The sequence below is a fragment of the Gadus morhua genome, chromosome 12, assembly GCF_902167405.1.
Source record: "Gadus morhua chromosome 12, gadMor3.0, whole genome shotgun sequence".
NCBI lineage: Eukaryota > Metazoa > Chordata > Actinopteri > Gadiformes > Gadidae > Gadus > Gadus morhua.
Window position 1 is genome coordinate 26954343 of NC_044059.1, and position 25442 is coordinate 26979784.

General features: G+C 45.2%; 2 protein-coding genes across 3 annotated transcripts; one reads left to right on the forward strand and one right to left on the reverse strand.

The window, feature by feature from the left end:
• The first annotated feature begins 706 nt into the window (after positions 1 to 706).
• gatad2ab (GATA zinc finger domain containing 2Ab) lies at positions 707 to 23463 on the forward strand. Of its 2 annotated transcripts, none has more exons than XM_030372459.1 (10): positions 707 to 896; positions 11081 to 11404; positions 15868 to 15991; positions 16583 to 16714; positions 17145 to 17282; positions 17424 to 17624; positions 18087 to 18333; positions 18811 to 19304; positions 19674 to 19917; positions 20482 to 23463. In XM_030372459.1, the coding sequence occupies exons 2-10, from the start codon at positions 11094 to 11096 to the stop codon at positions 20613 to 20615; spliced, it is 2025 nt and encodes a 674-aa protein (XP_030228319.1). In that variant the 5' UTR covers positions 707 to 896; positions 11081 to 11093; the 3' UTR covers positions 20616 to 23463. The 2 variants fall into 2 exon arrangements, with proteins under 2 accessions (XP_030228319.1, XP_030228320.1); XM_030372460.1 differs by having other exon boundaries at positions 17145 to 17264.
• Positions 23464 to 23634: 171 nt separating this feature from the next.
• On the reverse strand, positions 23635 to 24999 carry tssk6 (testis-specific serine kinase 6). Its single transcript, XM_030372461.1, has one exon. It carries the CDS (start codon positions 24492 to 24494, stop codon positions 23649 to 23651), a length of 846 nt encoding a protein of 281 aa, XP_030228321.1. The 5' UTR covers positions 24495 to 24999; the 3' UTR covers positions 23635 to 23648.
• Positions 25000 to 25442: the final 443 nt, after the last annotated feature.

The following is a 25442-nucleotide window of genomic DNA, read 5'->3' on the forward strand; positions in this document are numbered from 1 at the left end:
TTTAAATATTTTTTCAATAAAAGTTTTTTGAAATGTTTTTCGGCTTACTACATTTTTGAGGAAAATCTTTCTTGGTTATCTTGTTCACGTTTTAACCATGTCAGATTGTGACAAATTCTAATTATATTATACATGGGTTAGCAGTTATTGGTAACTTTGTTATTCCAATATGCTCGATTGACATTACTAGATTTAAACAATGTAATATCACCATAAAGAAACTTAAGGCAAGAATAAGTATTAATAAATAATAAATGCAGCTGAGATTTATTTTATCTCGACTGCATTGCAGAATATTAATAGTTGACATGCTGTTTTAGCAGTTTATTATTGGTTTCTATATTTTGAAAGAAAATATTGGGTTTACATTTTAAAAAGTTCCCTTGTAAGCTTCTATTCAAGCATATGGGACATATTCCATATTTGGCTACTCTTATCCCAACAACAACAATCACACAACTAAAGAATACCAGTTTGTGGTTGTGGGATGAATTAAGGTGAGCAGTTCTAAAAAAAAGAAACCAATGCTTTTAGTTCATTTTGGCCTTTTTGAATAGTCGTCCTTTCCGTGCATAGTTGTTTGGAATTGTGCAAATCATGCAACAAAGCGAGTTTTTAAGTTGAATACGGGGAAGCTCCAAGTTTCTATAGAACTTGAACGCATCGTTTACGTTCCCGAGCTTGGACGTCCGAAACTTCTCAGTTCCGATTTTCTTTGAACGCAGCATGACGCCGCATGTGAGTTAGTGGCTCATTATCTGGCAGTCGGAGTGGCAGCGGACACAAGAGAGGGGATCCCCGGGATTTTTTCATCGAATTACGGGTATTGATAGCTAAATTATAACCCAAACAACCGGAAAACTAGGGCCAACGCCGTCAACCCCCTCTAAAACCACGTAAGTAATCATACCCAATTAACATAAAAAATAATAGTTTGCCTAATTTAAATTCAATTAAGGCGAAGTTTTTTTTTTCTTGTCGACGTTAGCTCGGTCAGCTAACATGAGATAGCTTAGCACCGCTGGTCCTTTTGCTAACCGCTAACGTTCAAGGTTTTGATTCGTGTATCGCTCTATGTGCTCGTTTAACGCACACACAGTGTTTCACACGCACACACACACACACGCACGCGCGCACACACACACGCCCATCGAGCACACAATGCACAGAACGAACCGTCTCAAAAGTCAAAAATCCAAGAATTGCGATCACGGTCACTTTTGTAACAATCCTAACGCGACTTGCCTCGTTAATAATCATCTTTATTATTTATAAATATATAAACTGAACGAAACGAGAGTATAACTTTTTTTTTTGTTGGTGCACATTTAAGTTTGTTTTCGTGCGGTTGTGAGCGGCTGGCTAGCCGAGCAGCACCACAGCACCCAGGGAGTTAGCCTCCGCCGTACACAAGCTAACCTAGCCGCTAGCTCGTTAATACTACACTCCCCTGAATAGATCTCATTGTTATGCATCGCTATTGGGTCGTTTTTAAAAAAACAACAATAAAAAACATCCATATTTCTCAGTGATTTAAATGTCACCCCACACCATCACATTTGTATTGCAATGTGTGAGCAGTCTGCATTAATCGCCCCTTGGCTAGCGTTAAATAGCTTTTAGCTCTTAAGACTCGACATTTGGGGGGTTCGCTGAAAGCCAAGCATACGATCGCTTCCTTTTCATACAAGTAGGAAGGTGTGATTCAAGGGTCAATGTACATCGTCGTATTCCTAATGAGGTGGTAGTAGTATTTAGATCGAGTTTCTTGCTTTGCATGTGTAATGCAGATTATCATATTGTTGTAATGCCCTACACGGGCGAAGCTTTATTTGTCATAACTTTGTCAGTCTCCACCACGACAGCCTTTTACGGCGGTGTAACAGTTAACGTAATGGTGAACGTCGTCGCCCGCATCGGTGCGTATCGGTGACAGATGAACTGGCAACCGCCCAACCTTAGGCATCATCGCACTGAATGTCACCAAATGGTCAAATTATAAATGACATGAAGGTGGTGTTGGTTTTCATCGTTTATATAATGATGCACAAGTAACGTCCACGGACAACTAGCCGGATCCACTTTTAGCGTCGTTTGTTTACTACTTCCTGGTCCATCCTCGTTCCTGTCTTTCGTTTATGTAAATTTTCTGTTTTTAAGGGAAAGTAATACTTGCGATTGCGAAGATTGTGCTGTAGATTTGGTTCGACTATTACTGGTTTCACTACTGCTTGTACTCCTTTTCCCTGGGCTATTTCTGCTCAATAGCAGTGATCTTCACAAAGGGATAGAAACCTTTGTTGTTCAATTCATTCTCACAGTTTTTGAAGGGACACCTAAATTCAATATATTTTTGTTTTTCAATACTCGGGTTTTATGTTTGCAACGACTCCTTTGTCATTAACATTCCTTCCTCTGTCAGGCTAAAAGCTCTCAAGTTAGAGTACATTTAGGTACAGATATTGTTGTTGCTAATGCTGGGCCTCTTGCAGACAACCTGAAATGGCTTTTAGAGTGCAATTGATACAGGTTATATCATGTTTCAATGCTTACCTAGTTTTTAAGATAAGATGGTTATATCTGAAGATTAACCTGTCAATATTGTATTTACTCTCTCTGTCTCTATGGCGCCTGAAACTTAATGTTGTACTTATGGGTTGGATTTGAGAGCTATGAAGAAAGGGTGCAATTTGAATTGGTCAATCATGTGCAGCTTTGTAGATGGTGGTCGTATGATCCGGTTCAACACAATAGATGTGCTTTTGAAGGATGAAAAGGATGGACATTTCTCAGCAGTAACTGTGGAAAACTTGCATTGATTTGGGTCAATTTTCTTCTTTTGGAAAAGGCTGAAATGGCAATATCTAGCACCCTACAATGTTGTGACAGCATCAGGCACGCATCGGCAAACACTCAAAACTCCCTCAGCCTGATGGCAGATCATAGCATTCAATGTCCCAAATGAGTCGTCCTAATCTACACAGACCCTCCCTTAATGTATGTAAACTTTTCTTGAACCTCAGACCATTGTCTGTTTCATTTATTAATGATGACAATTCAAACTGTGAAGCCTGCATTACTGGTGTGGTTTTCAGGATGTAGATAGTACCGGTATTTGTCTTTCAATGTTTGTTAGGCTGCAATACATTTGCGTTTGCTGCATTGAGTTCCTAGAAGAATCCTTTAATATTTGACTGCCTCAACCATCGTCTTGTTTAACCTGTCGTAGGCTACTTCATTTAGACTCTTCTATGTGCTCCCAATTCAGTAGGAGCTGCAGCCCACTGTTTCGAATGCAAAACATCTATTTGCATTTTGTGTAGATTTTTTTTTATTGATGGTCCTTATGAGAATGGAGTTGACCGTTTTTAAGAAGTGCCTTAATGCTAAGGTATAATCCGTTCACAATAATACCGTGTATCACACTGAATAATTTCTAACATGAGCTCCAACATTTATCTAAACAAACTTAAAAATGTGTGTCTTTAAAGGGCAACGCCGACTCTAATGGTATCGTGTCTATGTTTTTACCTTTCCAACCAAAGTAGTTGTTTTAGTAGTTACTCTCGTGGGCTGATTAATTGTAAGGCACAGAAGGGGGAAATCTGCTGACGAAGCAACTGCATGGCTGTGTGACTGGTTGTAATGAGTTTTTGAGTTGGAGAAACAGAGTTGGAGAAAAACCTTGTTTTGGAAGTTTAATTGGGAATGCTGGTAATAATAAAATAAAATAACGCTGACCATGCCGTCCTCCTTAATCTATACATTGTATAGAAAGGCTAATAAGGTTTTGTTCTTCAAATGTAACCAAGTGGGCAATCAGTGTTGTATAGCTACATGGTACTTTGTAGCGTTGCTAACCTGGTTGCAGAGTACCGGTAGTTTGTTTTTGAACCATGTTACTGCTTGTCTGTGTTGAAAATAATCTTAATGTATTGTAGTTTACATTATGTGTTTATTTCAGTTTGAGCTGGGATAATGTGATGTATTTGAACCGATATCTAGCGGCTAGTCAAATCTAAATACTAATTACACTTTGTTGATTATTATATTTGAGAGGTAGCTGTTATTAAAGTTGGGTGCAATGTAACCCCATCCTCCATTTGTGTGTTAGCTGGCTTAGGCTGACATGGCAACTACTTGTGGCAAGCAGTAACAACTTTATTAGAACATCAAGGGATGTATCCAAGAGGGATTGCAATGGTTTCAGCTGTAGTCAACCAAATAAATTCTTGGTTGACTGAATTAAATGGCCAATCGATGGGTGACGGTCAATGAAAAAAGAAAATAGATAGATTTGCACGTTATCTCTAGATTAACTTAATCTGCAACAATGCACTACTCAACCATGTATCCTAACTATTGTGCAAGTGCTGTTTTGCGAAAGTCATGGGTTTCAGATCGTCTGATGGTCGGACTCGCTTATGGCAGGGCTTTAATGTACAGCGGGTCACGCCGGACGAGCCACGGAGCGTTGCGTACTAGGTTTTGATTTGTCTTTAATATAATGGGTCCCAGTGGATGGTGAATGGCGATGCGTGCTAAGGTGACAAGGCTGATACTTTCATACCTTAAGCCCATCGGGTGTTAAGCAAATGCTGTCACACCCAACAACTTATTTGAAATGCTGTAGAAGAGTGTATCTTCAGTAAGTAATAAGTCATCCTGTAGTTGGGCGAGGTCAAAGTTAGTTTATTATAACGGAAACTACACAACTTTGAAATTATTTTTTTATTTGATATTCTAACAATACAGATTGCTCAAAAATAAAACTGTCTGCATATGTCTCTCCGATCCCAAAAATAAGGTATTAAGAAGCGCTTTTAACACCAATGATTGTCCAACCAATGAGAATTTGGTCGAACAAGTGCATATCGTGCATGTCGACCAACCGTCCAGAACTTGACAGCCCTAGTTTCAGCACATCTGTTTAACACATGCCCTAATGTATGCATAGTGGTAATGCAAATGATTGGTTCTAGTTAAACCAGTGGAAACTGGTTCATCATGCCATGACCTTGTTAAAATTGCCGTGCCTAATCCATCTTGAACTTCATGAAAGTAAAACTCAAAGTATACTCGAGTATTCACATTGTGCTGTACCAAAGGTTTATATTGTACCGCAAGTGAATCCATACATAATGCGTGATCGTAATCATTATAGCAAAACCCAAGCCGTGCCTCTGCAGAGCTCCCCAGATTATTCAGGCGTCTGAAGCCACTCCACAACGAGTACTTCTGCAGAACGGTTCTTTGTTGGCTGGTGTGTTACTGTGCTCCTTTGTGCCCTCCATTTCTCGCTCCTCACTGGTCATTTCCTGCTACCATACATTTCCAAGAATTGAAATCTGATATCAGCCTGCGCGTGTCGTCCTCGCCCACAAGTCGATGTGTGGTTCAGCGCTCTGACAACAATTTCTGTGACGGGTTTGGAAGCAGTGTGGCCCCAAATAAGCGATAATCCTGGTCCATTGTAGCCACAAATGTTTAACTTTCCTTTTTATTATGCCAAGTTAACATTCGTAAATCAAATGACTTGAAGTGAGATAAGAGATGAAGACTAGGGATCGCTTGCTTAACACGACTACACCACATCTAGGACGTTTATATCTGGCTATTGCATTTGATGCAAAGTAGTTTGGATAATCTCAGGCTTATCCAGTTCACGCATGAATACAGTCCAGCGTCTCCAGAATACGATTGTATGGTGATTGCACTCTGCAAGATATGCTATTGGTTTCACAAATTCATTGCTGTGCTGATGTATTATCTGCCTTGTCAAGGCGGCTGCTATAGAAGCAAAATGAAAACCCAGTCGTCTATGTATTACTGGTAAGAGGACCTCTGGACACTAGTGTCAGGCAGGGAAATCTGTTGGCCTCTGATGCTAAAAAAAAAAAAAAAAAAAGTCTCTGTGCGTGTGTATGCATTCCAGTGTGTTCATGTGCACGAGGCACACTCACTTCCTGCGCATGTTGCTTTCACACTGACACTGTTCCACGCAGTCATCCAGGTCGTCTGGCAGAGTCAGGGTTAAAAGCTTCCATTTTGTTAGGTAACACCCTAATGGTCTGATCTGTCATTGGCGTTAAAATGGCAGGGGCTTAACCCTTGGCATTCAGGACACCACCAGTAGGGGCACACTCCCTTCGCCGGCCTAGACGACGGCAGTAGAACGCAAAAGCAAGTGGTGGGGGAGGAGGAGCGAGACGGAGAGAAAGAGGAAGGAACAGAATATTATGATGGCTAATGAGAAGGTAGGAGGAGTAGAGGGAAGGAGGAAAGGAGTCTAACGAAGAGAAGACAAGGAAGAGTGTTTTCCAGCCGGTACTGTGTAATGACCCCAACCCACCCCCTCCCCCCAGCCAACCATGGCATCTCAGCTGATTCCCCTCCCCCACCCGTGGCTTGGTAAACATGGATAATGATATTTAGTTCTCTTCCCTTTCCCTCAATGTATTGCAGCCCTGGATCCATATACTTTTGTGTCACAGCATTTGAATTTGAATAAACACGCAGGGAATTGACCCTTATTTCAAGGAAAGCATTATAACAAAACCATTTAAATATTGACATGGCTTGATATTGAAGACATTTTTATTCTTGACGCTCACACCGTTTTTATTTTATTGGGCTATAATGTCTTGCTCTTTATTGGTCAGTGTAATTGTTGTTTCTTCGTCCGACGAGGCCAAAGGATGGTGTTGAAAAGCCAGAGTATGTTTTCAGATGGCTGTTAATGTGTTGGCTGGCTGAATCCAGTCCCAGTGGGGAGATCATTACAATGCAGCAGATGAGAGGCTAACACGCTACCTGAAGAGAGGAGGCATTGCCACTGATCCGCCCGTCACTACACAGAATACGATTTGAGTCAAATTCAGGTCGAGGGAATCCCGGCTGCTTTCAGGCAAGTCAATGTTGTCATACATGGGGGCCGCTTTCCATTTCAGTGAATGGAAAGCAATGTTTTTATTTAAGCAGTGTAATTATGTGAACCTGTGCTGCCGCAGAATACAAGTGTTTTGATTTGCAGGTTTTCTTTTAGGCTGTGTCAGGGCAGAAAGAAATGAGTCTGTTCTGAACGTGATCATAGAAATAGGACAGGGCCTTTTTGTAAAGGTACATTAGGAGTAGATTGTTGCACACATTTGACTAGACAAAGAATACTCTGTTCTTATAGCGAACATGGTGTCTGCCCTCAGGCCTTAATACTCTGAAGGAATATAAGGAGGTTTTGGTTCCACATATTAGACGTTTGACGGAACGATCGCAGATCAGTAATGCCACCCTTCTTCTGCTATTTTATCCGTGCCATATTAAAAGCTGTTTATGTAAAACTCGAGACCGATGTGCTCTGTGGCTGTTTCTCTTTAGTGCATACGGAGTGCAAGCCCTTGGACAACCAATGGACACTCTTTGTGACTGACTCTGAGCTGATCTATTGAGTTTTAAGTGTTCTTTGAAACATGTACTTCAACCGTTTCATCACTTCGGGGTTATCTGATTATCCCAGAAGTGTGGGCGCAATTGGTCCTAATGAATCCCGAAGCATGTGTCAAAGATGTTTCAGTTTCAGACTTGTCATGTTAATTTGTTTAATTCATTTTCTCCATGGCACTTTTTCTGTCAACCCGACACTTGTCAACTCCCCCGGCTCTTTGGGAAATGGAGCTGCCTTCTCACTAGGAATGCTTCTGCGTGGACTGTGTAACCTAGCATGAATAAGCGAAGCACAACGTGACTGCTGCAAGGCTTATCCTAAAGAAGAGTTGAGTATCAAGGCTGTATGAGCAAGTTGTATCCTTTTGATGTAAACCAGTGTAACTCTTTCTTAATTCATCGTTCAAAGACAGACCCATCTACAACAGCGTCTTGCAGCCTCCTCTACCAGCCCTTGCAATGCCCCTGGTGGAGCTGCTGTCTTGCCTGGCTAGACCTATTCTCATTAGGTCTTTCACAGGCTTGATGGACAGACCTGAAGTAGATTGCCACTTGCACTGATTGATTAGGGAACCGTTCTTGGTTGACTGACTGCCTGCCCATGTTGTGGGAGTTGTTCGTTATTGTCCGTCTGAAACGCAGTCCTTCTTTGAAGCGTATTGCTTTTTTCATGGAATAAACCCCCCAGGACTATGTCGTATGAGACTGGGCCATCTTTTGCATATTTGAGCTGGGTCATTTCGGCTTGTCCTCTCTGTCTAACTTTTGTAATCAACATGAAAGGCTGTGTGCACAATATATTAAAGCTTAATTTATTTTCTCTTTCATGTCTCATGATCCTATGTATATGTAATGGCAGCAAAAAGGACAAGATTAAGGTTTATTTTGTTATTTTTGATTAAAAAAATTAAAAAGTAGGGTTCCATTATCAGATCTCTCTCTCATAATGGTAAGCATGGTGGGTTGATGCTCATATCATTCATCACATACATGTCAAGTACATGTCTTTGGTCATTTGTGCGAAGACCTTGCCGCTGATCACAAAATGAGCTCATAGTTGTGGTACTTCAGAGGGCTTTGGCTGAAGATGATGTAATGATTTAGGCCAGTCACAAGTCCCATTCACCCAGGAGCATATGCACAGGAGAAACACGCATTCACGCACACACAGCCATTTTATTTGATGTCTTCCTTTCTGTTGCTTGGCAGTGGGGCATACACCAGTTTGCCTTCCATCTCTTCTGGGATCTCAACAGTATCTCGCCCAGGGACTGCAAAATACTCGCTGGCAATGGCATACAGAGTGACGGCTACAATAAGCCAAGAGCCCATTAAGGAGACTATTATTGATGGCATCAACAGAGAATTAATGGTGAAAGCAGCACAAGTCAAGTGACATGAAGAGCAAGACTTCCCTGACACTTCACTTCACTGTCAGTCAATGTGTTTCTCGGCAGCTCCCCCACAGTCACACCCAGTAAACTAATTTCTAGGAGCGCTGTGGGTAGTTGACTGCAGCACAACTGTGGAAGCTGTCACCCCATGCAGATAGATGGCCTTTTGTGTCTGGGGATGGGACGACGAGGCACGTCTGTCCTTGTTGTGTACAGCGTCTGGCTGTCTCTGAGGCCCCACACTCACTCGGCGCTCCGGCGATCAGCAAGCTTGCATGGGTGCACGCCTGGGAAGATTATGGGTGTTTTTGCGCTGGCGGTTATGAATATATAGGGTTGTCAATATGTTGTGACTTTCGTATTGAAAGGATGTTTCTTGTAATACATTTGATGTTTTGGCCTCTCTGTCTCCATCTCCATTCCCTCTGCCAATGTGTCTCTCCAGGGGTTAAACCAGCTCCATCCTTTTCTCCACCACAGACCAGTTTAAACCGGTTTCGGGGGAAGTGCTTTGTGTAGACCATGGACTCTTTGGAATATCACTTGGAGCTGTGATGATGTCACTGCAGACCAAAAAGCTCTGGAGTCAGCACAGCTGTGGGCTTTTCAGCTATATATGAAATATGCTTTTGCATGCACCCATTCCATAAGCAGGTTGTGTACATATAATGCCATACTTTTACTGCATATATTGTCTTATACCGTTTTTCAGGGAGTTTAGGTGGCCCTAACTAGTCTATACATCCGTTTCTGAAAGTGGACTGCTGTTGATGTATGGCTGTGATATAGGGTTATGTGATATGACGATTGTTACTATTTTATTTTTTGTCATTCTGACCCTGCTTAACGTTCACTACACGTGCGGGATAAATACAGAAGCAACATGGAGGAGCAGAACCGGGGTCATTTTGGGGTAGGGGTCAGGGGTTGATTTGATGATCATCTTGAAGGGAGGTATGGGCTACTCAGTGTGATTGATTGTTGACGTGTGGGGCTCCGTATGATCAGCGGTTTATTCTGATCTTGTCCGAGTAAGGGTTAATCCACAAATCCAATGCTTTGATTTTTTTTGTGGCGGTTGCAGACCTGTAATAAGCCTCTTTGATTGGAAGGCCTATCGGTCTGTCTACTTGTCAAACTGCACGCATGGCTGGGAAGAACTATTGCTAAAGCAAGCGAGCTAGCTTTGTGTTTTCGGGGAGTATTTTTGGAGGGAGGGCCAGGAGGGTTTCTTTTTCAGTTGGATATATTCAAAATGTATTTTAGTCTGGCTGGTTCCTTCAAGTTGCCTTCTCAAGCTTTAATGTCAATACTGGGATTCAAGGCAGAATTTGGCAGTGACATTAATATTAAGATAATAATCATTGAGTGTTTGGAATAGTGAGTCACCTCCTTCAGACTGTTTGTATTTCTATGTATGTAGTCACACAATTCCCAGCAGTTGTTGGTCATATTTATTTAGAATTTCAGACTTTCAAATGTTTTATTTTTCAATAATAAATCATATGGTTATCTGGATAACCTGCCGATGGCTCTGTGGTGGGGCTTTGCATGAATTCTCAAGTTGGCTGGAAAGTCAAATTTACAACATCCATCTGCGGTAGCATGCTAACCGTGGCGCTGTAATGTGGAGGTGACCTGAGCGTTGTTGCTGCGAGACATTCTAGCTTGGTTGTATATAGTACCTGACATTGCACTGCAAACTTGGCCTCTTGTTTTGACCACACAGCAAAAGTAGCGTGTTATTTTGGTCGATTCGTTTCTAAGCAGACCCATCACAGCAGTGAGACGCTAAAACGGACCACTAGATAGCAATCAACTTGAGGAGATCTAGCGCCATAAAATGCACACGCATGATGCGCTATCTTACATCTTGCCAAATCATCCAACCCCCCAAAAAAATCAAAGTTAGGCAGATTTAGGGTAGTACCACAGAGCTTGTGTCGGTCTCTAGTCCAGAGACAGGGTTGTCGCCGCTGTCTCGGCGATACTGCCTAAAATGCAGTATCGGTGGAAAAATCTGATACTGGTAACAACTCTAATGGTTGGGGTACCTGGACTACTTTCAGTTAAACGTGGTGTTCTCAGAGGGAGGGAGCAGCCGCGGTGGTGAGCTGTCTGAATGTAGTCCCGGTTCCCTAACCCCTGAATGCCGTGTCCTCCCAGGGAGGGAGCAGCCGGGGTTGGTGGGCTGTCTGAATGTAGTCCACTCCCGGTACCCTAACCCTAAAACGTTGTCCTCGCAGGGAGGGAGCAGCCATGTCGGAGGAGGCCGCGCGTCTGACGCGTAGCCAGAAGCGGGCGCTGGAGCGAGACCCACCGGGCCCCGCCGGCTCCCCGGAGGACGGGGAGAGCAAGCGGCTGAAGCTGGAGACGGGGGACCCGGCTGCCGCCGTCGCCGTCGGCCTCTCGGACGTAGAGGACCCCGAGGAGGACGCTGCCTCGGAGGGGACGCCTGACCCGATCCCCAAGGTGCCCGCCAGCCTCCTGAAGACGGGGGAGGTGAAGGCCACCATCAAGGTGGAGGTCCAGACCGGAGACGAGCCGGTGGACATGAGCACAGCGAAAAGGTAAATCTGAGTTTGATGGCAGTGCAACGTTTGATTAATTTACGTTTTGTATGCTGTGAAGCTTTTGTTTTAAGGCTGGAAATGTTTCTTGCTTGTCTTTGGCACATTTACTCGTTGTTTCATGAAAGCCATCCAACACGAGTAAAATTGTGAGAAACTGAAAAACAAACCTTTCAAAACGTCTGATTTACGTGGAACGTGGAGGTCTGGTTGGTTTGTACTTTTGCTTTCTTAAGCAAGAAATTACTTCCTCATAATGAATTAATTATCTCTGAATCAGTAGAACACAAAGGAAGCCAATGTATTGCATTGTGATTGTTAACAATTTGGAGGGTAGCAGTCAAAAAGTTTTGATGTTAAATGTCCTGTTGAATTATGATCGCAAACAATGAAGTCTTTTTCGGAGTCCTGATTACAAATGTTGTTGCTTGTATCAGCCCGTGAACACTCTGTCTGGACCTAAACTATGGTTTGCGTTCTGGGTTGGTCAGAGTTTGGGATGGAGGTGAAGGCAGGAGGTTCTGGGTGCCAGGCCTAGAAATGGACTGCTGAGCGGTTCTCTCCCAGTGCCGTGAGCATGGACGCAAATTAAGTAAAGGTGGTTTTCACCTCGTTACGTATATGAGTCACTCAAGAAGTCAATGTCTACTTCCTGGTGGACACCTCGTCGTGAAGAACTTTAAGGTTCCTCGGATCTGGTGTCCATTTTATCCCTAAGCACCACCTGAACTCTGCTCTTCACACAAAATGAAGGCTATGTGTCACAAACTGGTTCTAACCGGCTGTTGCTATGGTTTCCACATGGGAAGGAGCAGTTGGAGAAAGGAGGGGCCTGCATTGATGGTGGGTGTGTCACATGACCAGACAGAAATGCCTGATGTCATGTGATGTTTTAGTAGGGTGATTAATACACATGGAGGATTGCAGTAAAAGGCACCAAAGGAGGTGACTGAAATGAGTGTCAGTTGGTTTGATATTCGATTGATCACAAGTTCACCTGGTTTAATCCTCCGCATGCATTTTAAATATTTACCCAAAGTCTTTCATGAACCTTTTTAATGAAGCTGAAACTACCAGATTAGTCAGTCTTAAAGATGAAAGTGTATTTAAGAAAATATCTTGGATGTATTGCTTGTCTTCCAATGACCTGTGGTGATCTCAAACCACACTTGAGGAAAGAAAGGCATTTGGAAAATGTAGGCATTTGTACCTAAAAAAACAAAACAGGAGTCCATTTAGTATTGCTACAATTTGTAGTATGTGTTTCGTATCAAACGATGAACAAATTGAAGCTTATAGGACTGAAATGATGCAAGGATCATTTAATCAACAGCGTGCAGACTCCATGTGATGGCAATCAGACTAATGGTTATTGAGGTTCTTTTTAACTTTCTGAGGCAACTCTGTCTATTGGTCTGTCAAAGGTTATCGCAGAATCCTTGTTGTGTTTTGTTTTAAATGTTGCAAAACGTCTTGGCCTGTTTTGAAATATGTCTCATGAGGAGGGAAGTGTATGGAATGTATAAAGACTGAATTTCAAAGATGAAACGTGCATGAATAATTTGGTGTCTTGAGTGAACAAGGCGAGGTGGCGGTATAAAGTAATGAGTGAGGGTGTGCACAATAGGTTGGCTCCTAGCCATCCATACCCCTCCCCCACACTGTCGCGCGCTCCGGGATCTTCAGCGGACCTCGGCTCCGCTAAGCTCCCTGGCTGTGGTGTCAGCAGCCGGGGGAGAGGGGAGGAGCCGAGGCCCAGGATGAGGCTCTGACTAGGCCTCGCCTGAGAACAAGGGCAGGTCTGAGGCCCTGTCTGGATGGTGGTCTGACTCGGGCCTCCAGCCCGACCTGGAACCCTCTCACTCACAAAGACGTGGACAATCTCAGCAGAATCAACATAAATGATGTTGATGGCTGCAGTCCGTTTATTCCACTGGGCTTGGAAATGACATGAAAGTAATCTGCTTCAAATTGCTACCACACCTTTCACAGCCGTAACATTTACCACCAATTTCGGCCTTTTCTGGCCACACCTCATCTTGTTCCAATGACCATTCATTTCTCCAGTCCACCATCCTTAAGCCTTTACAAGTACCTTGCTGGTTAAATTGGAAGAGCTATTCTTCGATCACGGTGCTGTTCGAGTGTTAACACTTGACGCAAATAACCCAAGTGAAATCTTCACACAGCAGTTGTGGATCAACGCCCTAAAGCAATTTCAGCGATCACAACTGTGGAACCTGATCAACATTTCTTTGTTTGATTTATAAACCCGATGACGTCACTCTCAAAGACTCAAACTAACCCTCAAGGATATGTGGGACCGCATTCTTGGCATTACTTGAGTCGATGTGAAACATGACGACCGGTTTAATTTCCATACAATTATTTTATATTTAGGATTTCACACTGTACGAACACAAAATGTCCTCTGAAGTCTGTTGGTAAAGTGAACGAGCCACTGTATTCTGTCATTACCACAGATGAATATATTCATCATATTGACTGACATTACCACAGAGGACAACAGGAGCTAATGGTGTTGCCCCACAGCTGTCTATAGCCTACCATAAAATGTATTTCATCACAATAACGTCCTATTAAGGAGTTTATGAAACCAAACAAGTCTACAGTCACTGCTGAGGCCGAGAGGACATGTCTTGTCTGATAGCACACCGCAAGACGCATCAGCAAGATGGTAGATGTCAGTCTACGTCCGATAACCATATCAACACATGATGTTGAATGATCGGACTGATGAACGGAACCCATGTGGGTGACTGATGCAGATCCGTGTATCAATAGAGGAAACTACGCTAGGTATCGGCCGAGAAAGCAAAAAGGTGTTTATAAGGTGGAGTGGAGAGTATTCAGTGCCATTTCAAATCATACAATACTGCTAATCCAGGATCGAAAATGTCTACATGGGCAACATGGAGACTTTCGTTTACCTGTGATTCTCAAGATTATTCCTCGCTCTCCATATTCCCTAGAAGGAAGGAGCCACTGTTCTTGGGCTGGCTGTACAGGATGTCTGTGATGAAGCATGATGTTGTGGAACAATGTCAGGAAATATGAGGACAGTGTGGCAGTGCACGTAATGGGCATTTCTAATTTTTATGTTATGTCCGCTCTGCTCATAACACCATCCCCCTCCGGCGTTTGAGTAAACAGTTTGTAGATCCATAGGCGTCGGGTTCACTCTTCAAAGTCATGGCTGTGTGGATGGCACTAGTAAAGACGACCCTTCAAAGTTGTTGTTCATGTACCAGAAGGAGAACGTGAACTGAAGTACCTTGTCTTTGCTGTTGGTGTCTCTTGGGGGACGGGGAAGTTGTCTGGCAACCAGGGCTTGGGGATTGCCACTTCGTTCCTCGTGATTTCCTGTTGAAAATGAAAGTGTTTGTCGTTGTATAGTAATATTATACTATCATAACTGCTCCTGACAAGCTTATGGTTGCCTTAAATAACTGATACTACCATATCTGTGTGCCAAGGTCAAGGTGAGGCAATGGCTGTGTACACACACTTGGGTTGCAGTGTGAAGACGCTAAATTAGACGACTAAACCCTTGAAACACCAGAAAGTCAAGATAGCTGGGGAAAAGTTGTTTTTTATTTTGAACCTGTCTCCCTGCACTGTCCGTTCAAAAGAGCGATGAAGAATAAGATATGGTCCGTGCCTTTTGTACATAGATTCAGGCGACACAATCCAATATACTTAACTGAATTGCCAATTACTCATATTGCAATCCAATATACCCTGGGTAAAATGAGGCAGGAAAACATCTACTGATGGCCCGGATTGGTTGGAATCATGCATCAACTTGATGACACCCCACTCATTGGTTCGGCTATATAGACCCTCCCTACAGGAGTGCTGGACTGCCTGCACATATAGTTTGACAGACTGTATAGAGCAAACTTTAACATTGATTGTAATTCAAATTCCTGTTATTTTGTTCATTTTTCGGTTGGTTTTCATGTAACAATCCTTGGTTGTGTTAATTATTTTTCCTCATGTTTCCTGGTGGGGGAAGGGAAGGAACATGTTTTCTTTGTTTCACAAATCGACAATTAAACAGATTAACGTGGCTGATGTTTGTACATGCAGTCAATCAGAGATGACCCATGTACTTTATGACTCAATGTCCGCTATCTTGGGTCAAAAGGAGGGAGTGGCACGTATTTTTTCCGTGCTAATCGATATAGATAAGGGGGTACAGCCAGCTTGTCCCTTTGCTCCCTCCCCCTTCCGCCATTACAGGGCTATTGATTTCTCGGATCTAACCTCCTTGTGTTCCTGGTTAGCATTGCCCTACTGCAGCGCAGCTGAAACCATAACCCTTTAATGCCCTCTACTGGCATGAGTTCCAAACTGCGCCGATTCCAAGTTCACCCCAGAATGTAGGGCTGTGTTTCGAAGTGGCCATCTGCTCACCTCTCCTTCGCTTTTCCCCGTAGTGAGGTCAAGAAGGAGAGGCAGCCCCCGTCCCCGGACGACGTCATCGTGCTGTCGGACAACGAGCCGGCCAGCCCCGTGATGAACGGCCACTGCTTCACCAAGACGGACACGGATAAACTCATGGTAACTCTTCAGTCTTTTAGGATGTCAATTGACAACCCTAACCCCAAACGGTTATTAGCGATTTAACGATGGATCTGCCACTGAGCCGTTTTCCGCCGATGTAGGCCCTAAACACGGGATCGGAAATCGATTGTGCACAAGACGCGACATCATTAGGTTTCAGTCACCGACACGGTTCTGTTATCCAGCCTGACTCTCACAGGGCGCTATTCCCCCAGTGATTATCGTTTTGATAATGTATGTTTGCACTAAATGTGGTAAACCTAGACTTGTCATTTTTCCCACATCCCTACTTAAGTTTAAACTACTGAAGTATCTCTAACCTGATATGGATCGTGGCTCGCAGTTAATTCCCTCTGCTTTATGTGAAACCAATTTATAGCAAAGGCTTTCCTTTTTTGATACAAGTATATATTATCTATATATGTTTAGATTAAAACGCTGTAATTTAAAAGCTTTCCATAACCATGCTTGAATCTGTCGCAGAGATTTGTTAGGATTTGAGTGTGTTGAGCAGCAGCGATGGAGGCCTACCCAGTCCAACAGCATCGGGTCGGCCTCTGAAGTGTGTTTTGTCCTCTTCGTGTCCAGAAGAGCAGCCCCGAGGAGAGGGAGCGCATCATCAAGCAGCTCAAGGAAGAGCTGCGACTCCAGGAGGCCAAGCTGGTCCTGCTGAAGAAGCTGCGACAGAGCCAGATCCAGAAGGAGAGCACTGTACAGAAGGTACACACGCACGCACACACACGACCAGAGGCTGAGCCACGGAGACGACATCATGCATAGACAAAGATGCCTGATGATCATTGGTTAAACTGACCGACCTGATGCGATTCAAATGTATAAATCTTCAAATCAAAACAGCAACTGTGTGTCCTGTGTGTACAATCCCAGTCAGCGCCGTGATTGTTTTAGCATTTGCGGGCAAATAACTGCAGGGAACAATTTGGTCAGTGTAAAGGGACCTTTTTATGTGATCAGACATGCATGTTAACACAACGGCAATGTCATGGTAGGCTACGGAAGTCGTATGCATATATCCTTCGTTAGGTTGATAACGTCATTATCGTGAGCGGCCTATACGAACCAGTTCAATCTCAGAACAACACCGCTGAGCTGGTCCCACGCCACACAGTCACGGTCTGTGTGCTTACAGGTGACGGGACGTAGCTCAGGTACCGTGATCCCTCCTCCACTGGTGCGGGGCGGGACGCAGCACGTCCCCTCCAAACCCAACTCCCAGATCGTCATGCCACCGCTGCTGAGAGGAGCACAGGTAGGCGTCCGGACCTCGGTAAACATCCACAAACCTTGAGCAGATGATTGATTCTGTTGTTCAGCCGTTGACGACGTCGTCGACCGTCCGTTCCGTTCCTCCACTGACGTTCTCGTTTCTGTTGCCAACTCTCTCTCTCCCCCCCCGTCGGTCCCTCAGCCCATCGCCGTGACCCCGCAGCAGATCGCCAGCCTCCGGCAGCAGCAGCAGCAGCACAGCGGCTCGGGCCCCCCGCCCCTGCTCCTGGCCCCCCGGGCGTCGGTGCCCAACGTGCAGGTGCAGGGCCAGAGGATCATCCAGCAGGGGCTCCTCCGGGTGGCCAGCGTGGCCAACAACAACGTCATGGTCAACATTCCCCAGGTAGGACGGCCTCCGTGAGCCGCCGTAGCGCCGCTCGTACCGTAGTTGGGCAATGAGGTCATGTTTACGCTGATGTCGGTGAGGGATGTTTCGGAGAGACGAGCCGCTTAGCTCTGCTGACTTGTTCATTTTGCGTATGCCTGCTTATATTGCATCTCATAAATTGTATTATATGGTCACTTACTTTATCATATTTACTGCTGCTGCTTTTTTTTTTTAATGCAAGTTCTGTTGTAACGCCCTAATTTTTTTAATGTGTTATTTATTGAACCGCTAAAAAATGCTACAAACAAAATAAAGAGCAATAAAATGCAAGAAATAAAATAAAACAGAAAAATGGGATCCTCAGGACACCTAGCAACAAATACGTGACTAAAATAATCCATAACTCCCCTCGTGATGAATGAAGAGCCTGTCTGCCTGTCTGTCAAAGGCTAACCTCATGCCTCCTCTTGTCCCCAGGCCTCTCCAACCCATAAGGGCCCCAACGTCAACTCCAACTCCAACCCCAGCGAGTCTCCAGCCGCCCGGCAGGCCGCTGCCAAGCTGGCGCTGCGCAAACAGCTGGAGAAGACACTGCTGGAGATCCCTCCGCCCAAACCGCCGGCCCCCGAGTTCAACTTCCTACCGTCGGCCGCCAACAACGAGTTCATCTACCTGTTGGGTCTGGAAGAGGTGGTGCAGAAACTGCTAGAGATGCACGGCAGGGGTAGGCTGCTCCACTTTGTAAAGTATTCTTTATTTATTTATAGTTTCTTTATTTGTAGAGTTGTTCCGAAAAAAACAATAAAAGTACCTCAAATGTATTATTATAATTATAGATTATAAATAAATAAATGTAAATGATCTAGTTCTGAAAATAATACTGTAAATTATCTAGTTCCTCTCCCGTCAACAAACTAGTTTTTGTCGACAAACTAGTTTTTGTCGACAGTAAGTGAACTGACGCATTGCTTTTATCGTAAGAGAACCCTTTAATAAGAAAAGTGCTATCAGTACTTACAATGCTCAATGCTCGGTACCGGCCGATACTCAAGTTCAGGAATGTGTATCGTATCGTGAAGGAAGAAATGTTATCGGAACACCTCTATTTATGTGGGTGCTCAGAGTTATCAGCGTTCCTTCCATGATAGAATGTGAAACCCTCGTCTGACCTCACTCTCCTCCTGACCCTCACCCATAACAGGTAGCTTAGGCCCGGCCGCGGCGATGGCCAACTCTCTCCCCAAGGAGCCGCACACCTGTCTCCAGTGCAAGACGGACTTCACCTCCCGCTGGCGCCAGGAGAAGGCCGGCACCGTCCTCTGCGACCAGTGCATGTCGTCCAATCAGAAGAAGGCCCTGAAGGCGGAGCACACCAACCGGCTGAAGGCGGCCTTCGTCAAGGCGCTCCAGCAGGAGCAGGAGATAGAGCAGCGCATCCTGCAGCAGGCCGCCTCCTCCGCCGCCTCCTCCTCGTCCTCCTCGGTCTCCAAGACCACCTCTCCGTCGCTGTCCAAGAGCGAGCAGCAGATCCTGGTGTCCCAGCAGTTCAAGCAGGTCAGGGCTGCCATGCAGCAGCAGCACCAGCAGCATCAGCAGCATCAACAGCATCAACATCAGCAGCAGCATCATCAGCAGCAGCAGCAGCAGCAGCAGCACAGGGGGCAGTCGATGGCTCGCCACCACTCCGCCATCAAGGTAAACCCGAGTCTAGCGACAACCCTACAAGGTTTAAGGGGAACCAGTTCTAGTTACCCTTTGTAAATGAATGAAAACCCATTGCAACAATGTTTTTGTGTTTGTGTGTGCGTGTGTGTGTGTGTCGTGAAAGAAATTGGGTCGGTTGATTATCTGTAGTGTGTGATATCCGTCCCTAAAGTTTCCCTGGTAGCTACGTGTTAACTTACAAACCTGTTATTCATGGTGATAAAACGACCAACTGCCTTTAAGTGCAAACAGTCGTCGTTGGTACAACTCTGACTGTTTTACAATGCGTAGGCCAGACACCCCTTTGCATACTGATACTGTAAGACTTTATTGGACCTTTTGTTCGTGCCGCCCTCCCAGACGGTCGGTCAGATGTCCCGTAGCATCGGGTCTCCAGTGAGCTCGCGGGGCGTGGCCCACTCCTACTCCTCCGCCCAGCTGCAGAACGCGGCGGCGGCGGCGGCGGCCGCCATGGGCAACCGGCCGGTCAAGCATCCCGCGGCGAGGCCGCTGCAGCAGGGGCCAAAGGGCGGAGCCACCGGCAGCGGGGGCAGCAACCAGGTCCACATGGCCGCCTGGAGGAAGCAGAGCGGCGGCAACACAGGTAGGCGCCCCGCCCTGTCCCCGTCATCCCCGTCCTCAGTCTCGTATACATTACGTTTACCTTTAGGGCATTTGGAAGATTTTGATCCAAAGCGTCTTAACATTAAGTACATTTAGTAGAAGAAAGAGAAACGACAATATATGGCTGTCGGTACAGTCAGGATGTTCATAGCAAGCACTAATAATTGTTGGGTTAACCCATTCCCCGTACACAGCAAAGATAGCTGGGATAAGATGCTACACAATTATAAGTACTGTCTTTAAGTGCCAGGACGTACAACATACAATGAATGCTCTCTCCATTTAGACACACCTCTGTGCTTTTGACAACTCCTTCACCGTTGTCTTAGCTCTTCGGTATCGCCGTCTTTATCTTTGGATGATTTGGCGAGCGGAACACAATGATGCACGTTTGTCGGGACTCTTTGAGGACAGATGTTTATTGTGCCACATCTCAAAATGTTGCTGTTCTGGCATGGTATAACTGGGGAGCAAATGTGTGTCCTGGAGAATGGAACAACGGGTGTTTGCGATGGGTTCACTGATGCACCCTGTCCCCCGACAGGTGTCCCCATGACGTACGTGAACCCCAGCCTCGCCGCCCACAAGACCAGCTCCGCCGTGGAGCGCCAGCGGGAGTATCTGCTGGACATGATCCCATCCCGCTCCATCTCCCAGACAGCCAACACATGGAAATAATGCTGCGCCATGAACCTCTACAATAACTATGACCCCATTGAAATAATTTCACCCTCCTAATAATCAACATAACTACGGACCATGCCGGGGGGAGGACCTACGTTTTGACCCATATTTAGGAAGTACAGAAAAAAAAAAGTGAATAGAAAAAAATATATATTTCCCCTCGCTCTTTCTGCTGCCGTCTGTCTGTCTCTACGTCCTATGGATTGTGAATATTCAGGAGTGCCGGGGATGGGACGTGTACGACCTCAGATGTGTCTGTCGTCTCTCCCTCCGTCGTCGGTTGAGCCTCAAGTTTGCAACGAGAGGGAGCCGTCGCATCCTCGCTGACCTCCATTCTAGCTGGGAGATAGCCGCCATCTTGCACCGTCAAAGATTAGCCTTAGCCCTGACCCCATTCCTCTCCAGGTGAAGTAGGACACTAGGAGCCTGCGGTTGCTGGACTCGACTCTGAAGTTCCATCTTGTTGGGATTTTTACCCATCTCCATTATTTGGACGGAAGTTCCATCTTGTTGGGATTTTTACCCATCTCCATTATTTGGACGGTTCCCAGGTGTTTCTGAAATCCTTTTTTCATAGCTATATGGGCTGTGTTAAGTAGCTGTCCACCGACCTCGCAAAACATTATTCACTGCCACGCGTGGTTGAAAAAATGCTCATAATCAATACTTTTATTCCAACATGTCTGGCAGGGAACAAAGCTTCTGGAGTAAGATGGCTGCTCTTAAATCCATTCTGACTACATAGTTGTGGAAATAAAACCTTGTGAAATACCGGGGGAATCTGGAGTAATGGCCAGAAGTGAGCATTACTCGGCTATAGTCCATTAACTGTGGTTCTATGGTGGGGGGGGGTAGCTTGTGGACCATCCAGGAAATAATAACTGCTTTAGCTTTGCAAAAACGAATACTAAAGACTTAAAAAAAGAAAAGACAAAACAAAAAAAATAACGTTTATCTCCACACAGATTGCCTCTCCACTTTATGTGCGTGTGTGTATAGCAGAGCGTTTGGGCAGTGTGTCGGGATAATTTTGTATGGCTGAATATGAAACGTGTCCTGTAAGTCCTATACTGTGTTTGAGATGTCGTGCTCCCTGACGCGTGGAACTGGCCTCGTCGAGGGCTCCTGGTTAAGGTTACTGTTGAGGTGGTTTTACATCTGCTGGGTTCTGTGTTTTAGCCGACTTTTAATGACTTGTTTCTAAGATGAAGACCATTAAAACAGATAAATGTCTCGCTGTCTAATATTTAAACAAAATCAAAATGCAGACTGAAAGTTTCGGGGACTTCTTGGATATTGTAGAAAGGAAATAAGAGAAGAAAAAAAACGTCCAAAGAACTACTGGAGTCCAAATGGAGAATCTTCTCCCAGGGGGTTGGGTGTTCCTGAACCCTCTTTGGATGTAAAAATATACGTTCCTGCTAAGCCATGGGGCTGCGAACGATGTCATGGTTCATGACGTGGTTTTGCTTTTAGTTGTAGTTTGTGGCGGATTCTTTTTCCTCTTTAGACAACTTTTCCCGGTTTATTTATAGGGTCCCGTTAGCAGAGGTTTGCGTTTAGGCATCGGTTGGAATGGGTCTCCCATTTTAAAACGCGCGCATCTTCTGTCCTGCACACCCTGTCATTGGTTTAGAAGAAGCTGGTCCCATTTCAGAATGTAACCATTTAAAAACAAAACGCACCATGGTTTTCTTCTTTTGTCTGCTTTGAGGTGTCGTCCATGATTTGTCTGATATAATTGGTTCTTTACAATTGTGATGTGCGATGCAATGTGTTTTCTAAGGATTCAGTGGCTCAGGATAAGCTAGTGGTGTGGGGGGGGGGGGGGGGGGAATCCAATATGCCCATAACAAAAAGCGGCGATGCGCTCAGCCTCCGGACGCAGTCAACGAGGCTATAACCTTTTCACTTTGCGGTGGCTGCCTTTGTAAGGTACATACGATTGGACGATTACAAAATGGCTATGTTTGGGGTCTCGGGATGTAATGGATACTTAAATTATTAGTTTTCTCTGTCTTTTTTTTTGCGGGCGGTGTGCACAATGGTCGAGAAATTAAAGCAGCCGTCACATGAGGTCCGCCCCGATCGGTGCATTCTTGTAAAGACTGCTGACGCGCGAGTTAGGCAACCTTCTTTCACAGGTTTAATTTATAGGTAAACCTTGTATACCCTTAACCAATGTGTTCATCCCTTTTTACACACATGCAGTGTTTTTGTTAAGTATAACCCCATTCTTTAGAGATGTTTTTTTGTTTCTTTGTGTAGGCCTATAGACCCATGTATCGGTCTCGATTCTTTTGTAAGGGTTGAACAATGCCATCATCGAGGATTTACGACTTTGTTAATTCATAGGTTTTCTGTTTTTCTTTTCAAGGCCATCGCTCACCAAGAAGGCCTGTGTTGAAAGGTCTCAGTGTTTAGTAGACGACATTGTCATTTGTTCATCGGTAGAACCCCAAACAGGTGTTTAGGAACATCTGGGACGTTTGGGACTCCTCATTTCCACAGTTGGATTGATTTAAATCGGCCGGGGATATTTCAAACTGTCTGTGTATGGCAGACAAGGGCCGGATGTAGCAAAAGGATTCGAACTGTTGAATGTAACGCGAACGACTGGAGAGTTGGCGTTAAATGTGTGGACCGGCTGCAGGCCCTCCGTGCACCGCTGGGTGTCGCTGCTGAGGCCGGTTACGTCATCATTCCGTCTCCTCCAGGGATCCCCGCTCCAAGGCGCTTCTTCGGGGAAATGAGGTGTACATGAAAAATATACGTTTGGATTCTTTTTTTTTTCTCTCACCGCTCTATCAAGTAATAATAAAAACTAATTTTAACCCCTCTATCAAGTTTGATTTGTGGTGTTATTGTTCATTTTTTTGCACTTAAAGTATTTCACGGCCGGTACATATATGGTGGCCTTGATCTGAACTGTTAAAAGACTTTCCATATGTTGGCCGCATTGCTCGTTAAAGAGAACGGGCACATGTTGAACACTTCAAACACACACTAACAGTCAATAAGCAGAGTTTATTGTGGGACCGCCGCCGCAGCATCGCTGTCCTCCACTGCCGGCTGCAGCCAGGTGGACTCAGCCACCTGTTGGATGTCGGGCCGGGCGGAGGCGTGGTACTGCAGGATGAGCAGTATGAAGGACTTGCATGAGTCCGCCAATGCCGCGTTCTCAGGATACGCCATCGGCGCCCGTTGAGCCCGGACGAGTCTGATCGCGTTCGAGTCGTCGTAGGGCATGCACGCCGTGAGCATGACGTAAAGAATGACCCCGATGCTCCAGATGTCCGACTTCTTCGGGTCGTAGTGATTCCCGAGGAGAACTTCTGGTGGCGCGTACAACGGGGTACCGCAGAAAGTGCTGCTCAGGTCAGAGGGGCCTTCTAAAAACCTCCCAAATCCAAAGTCTGTGATCTTCACCTCGTTGCCAACTGTGAGCAGTATGTTCTCACACTTCAGATCCCGGTGGACGATGTTGTTTTGGTGAAGGTAGCAGACGGCGCTAACAATCTGGGTGAAGTACGTCCTGGCCAGTTCCTCCGGGAGCCTGCCAACCTGTTGGATTCTCTCCAGGAGGTCAGTGGCAGCCAACTCCATCACGATGTACAGCCTCCCGCTAGTGCTGTCGATCAGCTCATGGAGACGAACGATGTGGTCGTGACTGACCGTCCTCAGGATAGTCAGTTCCCGCGATAAAAACTTGACAGTAAAGTCTTGCGGTGCCGATCTTCGATCCACGATTTTGATGGCGACGTTATGGCCGTGTTTGGTGGAGCTGGCGATTTTTACTTTGGAATAAGTTCCTTCGCCGATGGTTTTCCCGAGTCTGTAGCCCCTTCTCCCCAGAACAACCCTGCTGAACATGTTCACAGTGTGTGTACCTGCTATTGGTTAATTCAGCGAGCGCTCGGCAAATTCTGTCATCTGTGCATCCGAGTTGATGGATTGAGATAAAGTTGGGCCCGGTCAATGGTGTCTTTTTGTGGTCAATTCGAGGAGCTGATGTTTGGGGTACTGGGAAGCCGTTGCTGCGGAGCGGTCAAACTCTCTCCGTTCCACTTTTCATTATGACATAGGCCCATGGGTCAACGTTCTGAAGTCAGAAAAGGCCTCAATAAGAGACCGAATACTACAATGGGCTGTAGACGGATAAAAAGTCATGCGTTCATGCGATAAATTAAAAGTGTATATTGAATTGTTCCGTTTTATTTTGGGGCAAAGGGTCTACATTCTTGTATTTAATGTAATTACTACTTCATTAGTTCAGCGCTGCAGCTCTATTTTAACACCACTAGGGGGCAGAGTATCAACAGTCCCGTGCCAGTCTTCACTCATCCATCCCGTGTGTGTGCGTGCGTGTATCTAGATCTAGAGCCTGCGTTCCCAGTAGCCGCCCACTCATATCAAAGCGTTACTTTGAAGTTGGCATGTAGTGCTGCTTGTGCAGCAGCATTTACATTTCTCGGTTCACCGTGAGTGATATCATCACCGCCTTGAACGCGTCGAAATCCAATCTTAAATCTTATCCGTTGTTTATTCTCCGATAAAGACACGGCAGTAGCTTACGCAGCGTGTTCCCCACTGTACACGGTCATTAGCTCTGTTTAGCAAATACGTTTTCCATCTTCATCCCCCTCAAAGTCATTAAGATTCATCATCATCATCATCATCAGATGAAGGGTGTTGCCCTTCATTTCACGGCCTCATTCTATTGCTCATTTTAATGGCTGTGTGACTGTTCTCATCCCTTTGGTGTTCGCTGCGTGTGTGGTGAGTGTTTGAGTGCGTGTGTGTGTGTGTGTGTGTGTGTGT

Bases quoted from the DNA above. Each gene is read 5' to 3' on its own strand.
- gatad2ab (XM_030372459.1), top strand. From the start codon at position 11,094: ATGTCGGAGGAGGCCGCGCGTCTGACGCGTAGCCAGAAGCGGGCGCTG. The intron at 18,334-18,810 runs GTAGGCTGCTCC...CACCCATAACAG, and splicing joins GCTAGAGATGCACGGCAGGG to GTAGCTTAGGCCCGGCCGCG. The intron at 19,918-20,481 runs GTAGGCGCCCCG...GTCCCCCGACAG, and splicing joins GCAGAGCGGCGGCAACACAG to GTGTCCCCATGACGTACGTG.
- tssk6 (XM_030372461.1), bottom strand. From the start codon at position 24,494: ATGTTCAGCAGGGTTGTTCTGGGGAGAAGGGGCTACAGACTCGGGAAA.